The sequence below is a fragment of the Falco cherrug genome, chromosome 6 (assembly GCF_023634085.1).
Source record: "Falco cherrug isolate bFalChe1 chromosome 6, bFalChe1.pri, whole genome shotgun sequence".
Classification (NCBI taxonomy): Eukaryota; Metazoa; Chordata; class Aves; order Falconiformes; family Falconidae; genus Falco; species Falco cherrug.
The window spans coordinates 87,412,298-87,425,918 of NC_073702.1; the positions used below are offsets into that span (position 1 = coordinate 87,412,298).

The 13,621-nt window shown below is 45.5% G+C and overlaps 1 protein-coding gene across 1 annotated transcript; it reads left to right on the top strand.

The window, feature by feature from the left end:
• Positions 1–1,850: 1,850 nt before the first annotated feature.
• CNRIP1 (cannabinoid receptor interacting protein 1) lies at positions 1,851–9,432 on the top strand. The gene is made up of 3 exons (XM_005439169.4): positions 1,851–2,403; positions 3,106–3,250; positions 7,984–9,432. The coding sequence occupies exons 1-3, from the start codon at positions 2,225–2,227 to the stop codon at positions 8,146–8,148; spliced, it is 489 nt and encodes a 162-aa protein (XP_005439226.1). The 5' UTR covers positions 1,851–2,224; the 3' UTR covers positions 8,149–9,432.
• The last annotated feature ends 4,189 nt before the right edge of the window (positions 9,433–13,621 follow it).

The window sequence follows — 13,621 nt, forward strand, 5'->3', positions numbered from 1 at the left end:
ATACATAGCAGCTGCTTCCTCATGCGAAAACCTGTGCATACCACTCGATTATCTGATAATTTCCAAGATATTTTCAAGACCATTCATTGCTGACCTTGACAGTGGGTGGAGGGATTCATTTTACCGAACTTTCTGTGACTGCTTTTGAGGACCTTTGAAGTTAGCAAAGATCTTGGCAACAAATCAATGGAGTTCAGTGTATGATTCGGGATCAAATGTTGTTCCCCACTGTGGGATGAGTTGCTCCTGCAACTTCATACTTGATTACATGCAACTATTCTTTGATTAGGTGTCTTTTGACAAAACAAGAGTCTTAGGTGAGTCACCAAACCCAAAGGATTCGTCTCATACATTAACATTGATAATGCTGGTACCTCATCATACACAGGGAAATGTGGGGGGGTTAAATAGCATTTGTTTCATTCTTGCTGTTCTGTGGGAGAAGTGATGACTGCACTGTGTAAAACTTCCCTACAGGGGAGTCCCTGCTGCCGGTGACTGCTGTTGAAGGTAGGATGTTCCTTACAAACCTCATCACACACGCAGTTTGAAGAGACAGGGATCATGGCCTGCTCTTACCTTTGTGCAAACCTGGCCGGCTGGACACATTATGAAGGCTGTTCTTAGCTGGATACCTAATCAAGGCAAATACAGTAGGATTACTATTATTTTTTTCCAGAGGTTAATTTTTCAGCAGAATGTATTCTTTTGCTTAATGTCCACAACAAAATTCGCTAACTTGCACGCACAAAGAAATGCAGCTGAATGATCCTGTATTTGGCTTATATACATTCACCCACATGTGCATCCAAGCTTTAGAAAAACAAAGAAAAGATCAGGTCCAGCACAACATGTAGCTGTGAAATTCTCCTTACAAAATCATTAACCCTGCCATGATGTCCATTAAAAAAAGATAATGTTTGTGGCCCAAGTCCCGTGTCAGCCATAAGAACATTGCAGCTTTAACAGCAAAGAATAATAAATAGAAAAGAATGGAAAGGACACACCAACCTGCTCCTGGGTTAAAAGCAATCTGTTGGACAGGAGAGTTGAATTATGAGATGATCTCACGTCAAAGATCTTTCTCCTTGAAGAAACGGTACCAGCTACAGGTAAAAAGTAGTATTAGACTTAAAGAAATGAGATTCTGATCTGATACTGCAATGACAAAAGGATTTTTGCCTATGAAAATAAGAAGATTGCAATAAAGTGCTTCTAAACAATCGCAACAGAAACCCCGAACCAAATATTGACGTGGACCTCAGGGAGCCGACCCTCGCGGTGTCCCACAAAAACCTGCTGCCGTACAGGGGGGGAGCGAAGAGCCACAAACCCGCACCTTTGCCTCCCACCCGCCTCGGGGAGCTCTGGCCCCTGCGTGCAGCGGCGCCGCTGCCCCGGCCCGGCGCAGGGCCCGGCCAGGAGAGGGGCCAGCGGGGGGGGGCTGCCCCCGCGGGGCGCTGCCGGCCCGGGCCGCTGTCCGCGCCCGTGGTGCTGAACGGCGGCGGCGCACGGTGGTACGGCACGGCTCGGCTCGGCACGGCTCGGCACAGCACCGCTCGGCACGGCTCGGCACAGCACCGCTCGGCACGGCACGGCTCGGCACGGCTCGGCACAGCACCGCTCGGCACGGCACGGCTCGGCACAGCACCGCTCGGCTCGGCGCGGCTCGGCTCGGCGCAGCACCGCTTGGCACGGCACGGCACGGCTCGGCACGGCACGGCACCGCTCGGCACGGCACGGCACCGCTCGGCACGGCACGGCTCGGCACGGCACAGCACCGCAAGGCACGGCACGGCTCGGCACGGCACGGCACAGCACCGCTCGGCACGGCTCGGCTCGGGCCCCCCGTGCTCCCTCCGGGCCCGATGGCGAGATTAAGGCTGCCGTAATCGGGGCCGGATTAACTCCCTGGAAACCGGGCGCAGCCTGAGCAGCTGTGAGCGCCCCCCAGGCCGGGCTGCGGGGCGGCGCGGGGGGCGGGAGGGGGGTGGGCAGCCGCCGCCCAGATGCTGCGCCGCGATTAGGGGGAGGGAGAAACCCAAATATCCATCATCCGCGGCCTTTGGGAAGGGCTGGGCTGGCGAGGACCCGCAGCCCCTCCTCTTCCTCCTCCCTCCTCCTCTTCCTCTCCCTCGCAGCCTCGCTCCGTCCCGGCCAGCCGCCTCCCGCGGAGGGGGACGCAGGAGCGCAGCCTCCCCTCCCCCTCCCCCGCTGACAAGCCATGGACGACATCCCCGGCCTCGTGAAAATCAGCGTCTCCCTCAAGATCCAGCCCAACGACGGGGCGGTCTATTTCAAGGTGGACGGGCAACGCTTCGGGCAGAACCGCACCATCAAGCTGCTGACCGGGGCCAAGTACAAGATCGAGGTGGCCCTGCGGCCCGGCACCGTCCAGGCCACGTAAGTGCAGCCCCCCCGGCCCTCCCTTCCCCGGCGCTTTATTTTTAGAGGTTTAATATTTTTTCCTGGCAGGCTGACAACGCGGCGTTTCTGTCATTTCTCCCTCCCCGCCCCGTGTTGTGCTTTGGTGGCCCCGTTTCTGGGTCCCTGGCCAGCTGTTCCCGGTGCTCTCTGCCCGGCTGGCTCGGGGGAGAGGCTGCGCTTTGGGAACCGCTTCCTTCCCTCTCCCTCCCCACCTTCTCCCGAAGCTCTTCCAAGCCCAGCTCCTTTTCTCCCTCCTTCCCTGCGGTTTGCCCTGCAGACAGGGGAAGGGGCGCCTCTGGCCCTGCGTGCCAGGGATGCACCGAGCCCAAGCCTCACTGCACCACGGCAAAGCAGGGCCTGGGACCAGTGAGGATGCAGATGGAGAACCGGTGCTGGGTGGAGAGGCAGCCCTGGAGAGGAGATTCAACTCGCCTCTCCCCAGCTGCTGGAGATCAGATCCCTCCTGCCTTTTCTTTCTACACCTCCCCCGGGTGACTGCAGAGCCCTGACATTTTTCAGGAGCCCCAGTGAGTCAGCAGCACCTGCAGGTCTGCTAAAATCCCTGAGGCATCCCCCCGCACAGAGGCTGCCAGGCTGCAAGCCCACGCCGGTTCCAAGCTGCCAGGGGAGGTGCCGTGCTGGGCTGCTGAAGGCTGGATCCCATCCGTCTCTTTGCAGGACAATGGGCATCGGGGGTGTCAATGTCCCGCTGGAAGAGAAATCGAGGGATGCACAGGTGGCCTCTTACATCGGGATCTACGACACAGAAGGAGTGCCCCACACCAAAAGCGGGGAGAGACAGCCCATCCAGGTCAACATGCAGGTATGTGGTTCTCCCAGCCTGGCATGGGAAGATGAGGGAGGGCATTAGGGGCTTGTCTGACAGAGAGAGGTGTGGAGGTGAAATATTCCAGGGCGGAGCTGCTGCCCTCCTCTTTGCTTTCTGTCAGTAACACCACTGGTTATAACCTAGCTGGAAAACACAAGCTCTGCTTCCCAAGGGGAAGCCAAGAGAGCAGCAAGGGCCAGGATGCAGTAGGGGGATTTCTAGAGACGTGCAAAGCACCTTTGGGGTGCTGCAGCAGAAAGAAATGTGAGCTGAACCTCTCACCTCTTCTGCAGGGCTTCTTACAGACTTCAGGCCACCCCCACCAAGGTCCCTGGCTAGGAACCAGGCAAGCCCAAACCCAAGCCCTTGGTGTACAGCACCACCAGGATTTTTGGAGCAGAGCATGCCCCAAGCACAAGGGCTGATTACTCTCCCCTTCCACCTGTCATCTGCAGGATGCCAGAGGCCGAAAGCAGCCATGAGAACACGCACCACCCCACCCCAAAGGCTGTCTTCTCCCTTTCCCCATATGCTTCCATTACCACATGATCTCTGCATCCACAAACCTAAGTTCTTATTCAAGTGGTTCCTCACCCCAAGCTTAAAGAGAAGTTCCAAGGGCCAGAATCAGTATGTGCCATGGCCCCACAGTGAGATGGCAAAAGCTTCAACCTGAAAGGCAACAGAGCTGAGATGGAAGACAGGGAGAACCAGCAGTAAGATTTCCACAGCACTCTTTGGGTGGTAGGCTCGGGGTGCAGAGGGAGATTTGTTTTGCTTTGGCTTTGGTTTGGTTGTTTGCGGGTTTTTTCCCCCTCTCCTATTACTGTTGTGAGGGATTCCTGCTGTATGTTCTACGCCTCCTGTGCCAAAAGGGGAAAGAGGGCAGTAAGCCATCTTCACCTGAAGCTCTCTTAAGGGTCTGTTCCAACTTACACAAGTTTAGAACCTTGCCAAGCCCACCAGATTTCAGCTTTCTCACTTTTGCTCCACTGCACACAAGACTTTATCTTGATCTTTATCTTCACTATTTTTTTCTGGAATCATCATTTAGCATGGCAATACCCTTCTGAATAAGAACTGTAATATCTCCATTTGGTGTTTCTAGTAATTACAGCATGCCTAACTTTGTTTTGGAGACCTACATCTCATTAACACTTACCGCTTTATAATCTTACGTTAATAAGACTGCCCTGAAGTATTTGTTCACGTTAATCACTTTTCTATATGGTCATCTCCTCTTAACACCCAGGAAACCCAAACCCCCAGTATGACTTCTCAACCAGCAGAACAGGGCTGCTGGGTGCCGTTGTTTAGTATTACAGTTATATTTCACTATGTCCTTACACCAGGAGGTGAAAGGGCCGTGCTTCCAAAAAAAACCAGCTGCTTTGACTAAAGGCATCCCTGTTTTGATAGCCACCTTTACCCGTAAGTGTAGCACTGATGTGAACTCTGAAAATCTGGAAGTTTGACTTTTCTTATGGAGAAACCAAGTCAGTCAGAAATACAGTAATTCCAAGAAACGCCTGGAGGGTCTGATTTTCAGCTACAAGCTCTGCCGTGGTTTGTTGTGGCATCAGGAGGGGTAGCCACAATATTTGCCCAAAGAGATGTTGTTACAAATGGAATCCTGCGGTACTAACCATGAAGCTAATAGGATTTTCAAGCATTAAGCAGGTCCTCAACCCCTTTTAGGATCTCGTCTTGATAGAGAGGTTCTTCAGTACAGACTTGTACATCCACAATTGATACTTCTAAGTATTAAGTATAGGAAACTCGATAGGGATTTAACATGTTTAACTCATCATTTAGCTGCTTAGCCAGACAGAGCCGTAACAGATTTAGGGGACCAGCCTCAGATACCCCAGTCTAAAAACTGCTTCTAATACCTACGTCCTGAATCTTCAAAACTGGGCTTATCGCATACAGCTTTAAATTTTCCTATTTCCTTCAGCTATGAGGAACTTCTGCCTCCAGTTCCTTTTCTGGAAGAGGCAGGATCCCGATGCATCCCAGGGAAATAAGGACACTATTGAAGGCCTAAGATCTGAACTCACATTAGAAATAGATTGTGAGGCCAGTCTTGCAGTTAAAAACCAAACTGATACAGCCTGTCTAATGCTTGAAAGACAGAAGGTCCATAGAAGTCCATAATAATTTATTTCCCATCCACTTCAAAACTTTAGACAAATAATTATTTGTGGTCCTACTTTAACTGACTAGTAGATATCTGACCTATTACAGCATAGTTTATACACATAAAACAACAATCCTGTTTGTGAATTCAGAATCAGAGGATGCATTTCTGTTACCTGAATGCTCAATTATGCGTGTTCTCCAGAAACTGCTGAATTGTCTAACAAATACTAAGTTAGAAACCTCTCTTTGGGTCTCATGTTATTCTTGGTCAGTCTAAAGTAAGATTGAATAAAGACTTCTACTCCCAGTAATAACCAGACACCAAATCATCCTAGCATGCAAATTCAGAGGGAGTGATTAAATAACTATTCACACCTATAGCACTGGATGACAGAGGACAGCAGACAGGGAAATAGGCTTCCAAGGGCCATGCCCCCTCCCTGGGGAACCCCGTACACAGTCCTAGTGGAGAAGCCAGGATTCAGTGGCAGAGCCATAGGAATTCAGGGGAGCTCTAAGCATGCAGGATGCTCATTATGCCACAGAGCTGCTGTATCTGCTAAGTACTGGGCTGGGGTGGGGTGGGGGGGGGGGGGCACAGGGTACCAGAAAAGCTCTGCAATTAATTCTTTCCTTCTCCTGGAAATCCACAGCAGTCAAACTGCTCAGGGTAGCTCAGCAGACTGGGTCATTGCGGGTAGACAGAATTTGTTTTCTTCCTCTATCCTGTTGAAATTCAGATCCTCCATACATTGATGAAATGCTGCTCTTGTACCATATCACCTTCTACAAATGCTGTTAGAAAAGCTTTTTCTTCCTCAGTTTGCACACTGAGGGTGGCTGATGCTCCTCTGACAATTGCTCTTTGTGGATTGCGCACCGTAATACCCGATGTGCTTAAGCTTTACTATCTTGCATTATGAGTGTATCAGGGTTACTAACAGAGATGTTTAATTAAAAAATATATCCTTAATTAAGCTTTTAGATTTAGGGAGAGATAAAATAGCCTGTACATCTCATCCTCTTTTAGTCAAAGGAAGCGGTAGAAATATTTCAGCTGCTCCTTTAAGGTAACACTTGGAACTGGAGATGAATAAAAACCTTCCACTAACAGCACACAGCAACTCCTGCTGTTGTCATGGCTAAATTTAACTTACCACAGTGGTCTGGGGGAAGGTTTAAAGCAAGGTCCATTATGCAGCAGCAGCTTACAAACCACATCTTGACTTAAAAAAAATAATTAAAAAGATGTCCTTCTGAGAAAACTGGATACAGAAGGCTCTGCTTGCAACTCGGGAAGAGTCACTTTGTAAAAGGGCTTTCATACTGACATTGCAAGTGTGATTAAAATGGGCAGATGATCAAAGGTCAGCTCCCAGACACGTGATGGGAATGGAAAACAGTCAAGTGAAGAAGCTGTCATTAAAGTGAGTGATGGAAATATTCAAAAGGAAAAAATGTTGAAGAACAGTGCTCTTCAGTAGCGCTGAATCCACTGTGTAGTATCTTCTAACAACATAACACAATCAACAAGCCATACTACTGGGACCAACAGCAATATGTACAGGCTTCACACCCACACTTCAGAATCTCTGCAAGGTCTCAAGGCACAGAAACCCACATTTTACATCACCATTATAACTGAAATCTATCCTTGAAAGCCTCACTCGTAGGGTTTTTCTGATATTCTAAGGGTGTCCAGCAGTGCTTAAAAAAACAGAAAGGAGATTTTATTCTACAGAACTTAATGTAACCATAGTCTCATTCACTTCAAAGTTGCAAGCACAATCAGATAACTTACCGTTAATGTCTACTCCTTCACTGTATTAGACAGTTACCGGCTAAACACACTGATTATCTCCTTCCTGGCTTCTGTTACTCCTATCTAAGTTTGAAAAGCTGCAGTATCGTAGTACAACTAGCAATTAAAGAAATGCACAAAGAACTTCTTTTGCGTAAGTTTCATGTAACTTGCAGAAGAGAATTCCAGGGAAGAAGTGAGTGGTCTCATAGCAGCGTGTCTCAATCAAGACTCTGCCAACGCAAGCCTACAAAATATAACAGAGCAAATAAAATACAGCAGAGAAAAAAAAATACAATTAAGCAAAAGAAGGAAACTTACCAATGCTAACTGCAGCCTCTAGGTAGGGTATGAAGGTGAGGTGATGACCCGTGTCATTACAGATCAGTGCTGATTGACCTACAGCATATGCAAGCCAAGATCATCAGGCCAGCTACTGCTGTGTCATCTTAAGAAGGATTGCAGCTTTGATTCTTGCTGTCAGTAACATTTATCCAGATGAGAACTTGAACATTTTTACTCCCTTGCCTTTCCCAGATATCAGTGAAAGAGGACAATACGTGGAGAATCTGATCCTTTATGTTTTACGTATGCCTAAACATAAAAGACTTTGTGACTGCTAAAGCAGGCTTTATGGGTCTTTGATTTATTGACTTGAGGAACAATAATCCTCCTGTCAGCTGCTTTACGTTCCACGGTTTCATAAGAGTGTTGTTTCTCATTAAAGGAGAGAAATCAACAAAATAATCAGCTCACTAACCCTGCTATTCCCTCTTCCTTGCAGTTTAACGACATTGGCGTTTTTGAAACAGTCTGGCAAGTCAAATTCTACAACTACCACAAACGGGATCACTGCCAGTGGGGAAACAGTTTTGGCAGTATTGAGTACGAATGCAAACCAAACGAAACGCGCAGTCTTATGTGGATCAATAAAGAGACCTTCCACTGAAGAGAGTGAAACCAATACTGCTGGACAATCTCCCTAAGGAAAAAATCTACCTTTTTAAACCAGCAAGAAGCCTTAACAAAGGCATACCGTAACATTGCTGTGTTCCATAAGGTTCTGATGACTACGCTGTATATACAGCTGGTGCCATTGAAATCTTTGCCTATTACTGTATTTTAATTTACCATGACATCTGCAACGCTCTTTATCTATCACCCTGAGAATACTGAAAAGTTCATGGTAAAGAATATTTGATAGCTGGGTAGAAAGTCATACTGTCATAATACTGTTGTAAGTATTTGGATTATTCCCACTAGATGTAACAACTTTTGTGAAGTGTTTTGCTTTATTGCTTAGAATTTGGATGCCACATCACATCAGTGATTTCTGTACTTACAGTTGTGTTTGCTCCTAAATCGGTGTGCACTTTAAGCATTTTGTGTTACATGTCATCCCAGTGGACAGCAAAAAGTGCAGATTATGGGTATGTGTAGGTTTAGCTAAATGGCAGCTACTGCACTGTTGATATTGTGCTCTCATACCGGGGGTTTGGAAAATCATTCTCCCTTTTGTTAAGTGCTGTAAGACATTCTGTGAAGTTTACTAATTTACCAAATCTCTCAAAATAGGATTCTTTGTTGTTAAGTTTCCCAGTCTCTGAAATAGCTTTAGGAAACTGTATAAAACGTGCTAACCTGAATGAAGGAAAAGCAATAAATCAGTTGTGGTATCGAAGACATCTAACAACACGGCTAATATCTATCTTAAGATCACATAGTATTCTTGAAAGATACAGCAGCCATACTTAATTTAGTTCTTAGCGTTCTGGTAGTAATCTACACATTTGTTTTAATGACACATTGCTCAAATCTGCTAAATCCTACAAATCAACTTTCTCAAGCCTGACCGCTGTATTATACCAAAACCAACAGGATTTCTGACCAACAAACACTCAGAAGCGTGAAGAGTGCAGATCCCAGCACATGTTTATATGTGCATTGCACTCTTTCAAATAAAGATAAGCATGTAAGCATTTGCATGGTTAAGATAAAGGTGCTACATAAACACTAGATAGTGTTTAACACGTACGGATGACAAAAAACAAACATATATTTTCTTCCAGTAAATAAAGCAGGGAAACAACTACACTGTCCCACCCCCAACTTGGGCTGAAGCAAGCTGTCAGTTCTTGCGTATCTGGTATTTCCTTTGTGTATAATTTGTAAATTGTGTATGTAAATGGTAACAATGACTTTTGATCTTTGTAATAAAGGACTTAAACAATTTCTTCTCTAGTCTGACCACCTAAATGACTTGAAAATACTGTATGAAAAAGGAAGCGGTTTTAGAAAGTCAGACAGCAGAGGTTATGTAGTCGGTGCTTTCTGAGAATCCAGTCCAAATTACCTTATGTTCTTTACCCAAAGCTACTGTTTCTAGGAAATAGAGATCCAATACACTAGAATGCAGACAGTTAATTTAATAACACTCAATAGAGCTTTTCAACAGAACTCAGCTGCATTTTGTTGCATTAACATAGTGTGGAACGTAGAGATTTAGGACAGAAGTGAGACATCAAAGAAATATTTTCATCCATTGACTTAGTAATCAAAAAGCTTGACTGTTTGCAGATTTCTACAGACAAAAGAGCCTGGCAGTAGCACTGAAACAGTGAGCTAGCCAGCTGCATCCCTGCTCTGAGGCAATGTTACACAGGCAGATTTAACTGCAGTGAAATTCTAGAAATAATCTTCTTTCTTAAGACTTTTCCTAGACTACAGAAAGAATTCTTCAAAATGAAAAAAATGAACTGAGCAAATTTGAATGAAGTCTGTACTTCAGACAGAAGTGTTATTGCCGGCACTTTAGCAGAAGTTTCCAGATAACAGGTTTCAATGATAGCAAACTTCCAGCTGTCAATCGATTCTATGTCTGCACTACTAGAAAGTGATTTTATTCTTCAACAATTGGCATACTTTGGTGTATTTTGTTTGTACACGTGAACTGAAAGCACATCAGCAAGAAATATGTATGATACATAACAGAGAAACTTCTGCCCTAGTAAAAACAAAACATCTAAGGTAGGCCTTCACTTTGACTTCAGCTTCTATGAAATCCTTGGCCCACAACATCTGAGCTCTTCAGCATTTAGGAGATGTTACAATGGATACATCTAGCCTGTGCTGGCACAGGAGGGCTGTTACACTCTGCTAGCTGGATGCACGCCCTTCCCGAGATAAATACTGGTGCCTGTATTAATGCCAAATGGGGCAGCCCTGTAGCAATTCAGTTCAGAGGGTGGTCAAGAAAGAGCCTGCAGATGGAGGAGCTGTTTTCCAAAGGAAGGAGAAGACAGCAAGCCCAAGCTCCATATCCTGAGCCTCAGCATTGCTGCCCAGGATTGCAGCACCCTTTTACAATGGCAATGATAGAAAGGATGGCTGGTTAACAGCTTCTCTAGGGGAAGGCGTAAATGGCATTTATCAGGTGTATATCCTTCTCCCCTAGATGAGGTTTAAACATACAGAAGCGTGGCTTGATGGCCTTGCATTGCTCCTCAATAGAAGATTATTCAAGTGGTGTCTGTTGCATATCCATACCACCAGCGCTGATGCTCTTCTGCACATGTAAAGCAAAATAGTCCCATCGGTTTCCCCTTGCTCAACAAGTGCTTTGCTAACAAAGCAAACATTTGTTCCTAATAAAGGAGACCCAACACTCCAGCAGTTCCCTGGAAAATAATGTTTTGAATTTCTTTCATCCAGGACAACTCTGGTAAATATTCATAAATCTTGAGTCACCAAAAAAACTGTTGCTGTGACAGTTTGATGCATTATTCAATCAGCAGCGTTTAATCTCCAGAGAAGTTTGTTCGTTACACAGCTTTTTCTAATTAGTATTTCCATTTTTGTACCGAACTGAATGTTGATTCAGAACAGGAAACAATACACTAAGCTTAAATATATATTTATTTTTATTCATTACAATGTCAGAAAATGCTGACAGTGTGTCAATCCAGCTAAAACCACAAAGCACTCATATCTGAAGGTTTTATACATGAGAGACTTGAAGATTTTTCTCCTGAAGTGTCCAGCTTTTTTTTTTAATAAGATTGAAATAAATATACTGAATCTTTCAGAGTCACTTTTTCATCTATATTTCAGTAGCAGTTAGCACTTTCAGACAGCTGAGTAACAGCATCCAAAAGCCAGTTATTAGTCATGATTATCACAGTTGCAACCCTGCACAGGGCTTACATTAGAACATTAAGGGTTTGCACAACGCTTTGTGTTTATTACAGCTACTACAGGCTTCTACCATCCAACAGTATCTGAAGAAGAAAAAATACTGCTAAAGTCTCCATGCCCTGCTAACATAAGGTGGGGAGGTTTCACTGGCTTCAGGTGAGGCTCTGCCCATTGGTTTGCGGTGCAGTGTGACCCTGACTGATTCCAGACTAGCAGAGTCTCAGAAAACCTTGTTCATTACAACTTCCTATAAAAGATGTGGACAGAATGTCTGTACAATGAAGCTGTAAGCTTTGTAATACAAGGCTTTTACATGCCAGCAGAGGTTGGTCTCTGCTGGGTTAAGAACACCTGTCTCACTTCCCATGTTAAATTTTGATGCACGTGTTATGTTGAACCATTCTACTCTTCTAGAGCCTCTCTGTAAAACTTTGATTAAATAAGGACATGGCATGTTTTAAATGCTAACCTCTTTTTGAGATCTGAAACAAGTGCTGTGGCTTCCAGAATTCAAAGCACTAAGCATTGCCTTAATAGCCGTGTCAACTCCGAAGCACAAAGCAGCAGTATAATGAGCCTTGCAACATTCATGCTTCCCCTTAGCTCTACAAAGCTCACAAAGCGCTAAGTGGAAAGTCCCCTCAGTGCAGCTACTCCAGATCTTTGGCTAGGAGAGACAGGCACTCCTGGCCACAGGCCTTCCCTGCTGCATGCTTGGCAGCTTTTGCCAGCATTCCTTGGACTGCTTCTTTTCCTCCTCTCCCTGAGACCAGCATTCAAGGCTTCAAACCCCTGTGAGCCCTGGCTTCCAGCCTTAGGAAGACAAGGCTGCGTCAACCCAGGAAGAGCCAAACCAGTCCGCTCTGCATTGCTTTTGCTGTCCCTACCTCAAAGTTGTTGATTATTTCTCTTATTAATCAACACAGCTTGTTCTGTGCGCTCAGGAAGGATAAACCCGTGACTGATCTTATACATGACATACAAACTTCTCTGCCTCTTCCTGCAGAAGAAATTCACAGGCATTCCAACTATATCCTGACTGTAAATAAGAAAAAATGTCCAGTTCCCCAAAAAATTAAAAAGTGACATTGGACTACAGAAAGCGCTGCTGATGGTCAGTGGTAGAGGTCCTGCAGCATCAGCTATTACTGTGCTGCAGAACTGAGACAACTACGTAGATTGCTTCTACAGTGCTCTGACACTCCTGGAATTCCTCTGTATAGTAATATATACACAAGTCAAGAATCGTGAGCTTTTGCGGGTTCTCTCGCTGTTATCATTGGAGTTTGTAATCTTTTGACCCGCAGTGAGCTGCACCACTCCAGTATGAGTGCATAGATACAAACAGATCTCCATTGGAGACAAGGCTTAAAAACAATGACAGCTTTTCCATCAATGTTGATGCCAAAAATCTTAAATTAAAAAAATAATTCATACCAGCACATCTGCATTGACCAAGTGTAAGGCTTTGATATTCTTTTTTTCCTTATTTAGACAAACTTGAGTCTCAGTGTTGCCATTTACAAGTGCTTCATGTGCTATCTGTAATGGCTTTCCCTTCCCCAGAGGACAGACACTTCTACTCCCTTTATCCCAAACAGCGAGGAACAGCATGGTATCCCATCCGGTAACTTCTGCAGCCTTCGAACAGTCCTGAGAGAAGTGACAATAAACTACCAGCTGATGATGATGGAGGCAAGAACCATACGACTGTGTCGGAGGTAGGATGGACCTTCTGCCCATTCCCAGCATGGTAACTGCAAGGTTAGGTGCCATCCTGCTGTTACAGGAGTGACTGTGGTAACACTGCTGGTAATATCTACATTAAGCTACAACATATGTGCTACAGGGACCAAATGTTCTCAGAAGCTCAAACTGAACCATTATGAGTTTAATGTGAAGCCCAGAGGGCACTGTCTGCAGAGAAGTGGTAGTAGCATGCAATAACATCACAACACACACTATTTATTGCTCAATCTAAGTCGCTGTGCCAATAGATTCAACCAAGGTACTTCCACCTTTCAGACTTATTGTAGAGAACAAGCCCTGGCCAATTCTACATATAGAATATATAGTCTAAAGCTGGTGTGGTTTGGTTTGGGTTTGAATTAACTTCATTATTTTTACTTCTGGCTTCAGAGACATCTCAGCCTAAATACTACACTACAGGCAAGCTGAGCAAATGCAAGAAATGCTACTGTGTGAAAATACAACTGCAGTCACCCCTG

Coding starts and splice junctions, on each gene's coding strand:
- CNRIP1 (XM_005439169.4), top strand. CDS start 2,225: ATGGACGACATCCCCGGCCTCGTGAAAATCAGCGTCTCCCTCAAGATC. Junction 2,404..3,105: donor CCCGGCACCGTCCAGGCCAC/GTAAGTGCAGCC, acceptor GTCTCTTTGCAG/GACAATGGGCATCGGGGGTG. Junction 3,251..7,983: donor CCATCCAGGTCAACATGCAG/GTATGTGGTTCT, acceptor TCTTCCTTGCAG/TTTAACGACATTGGCGTTTT.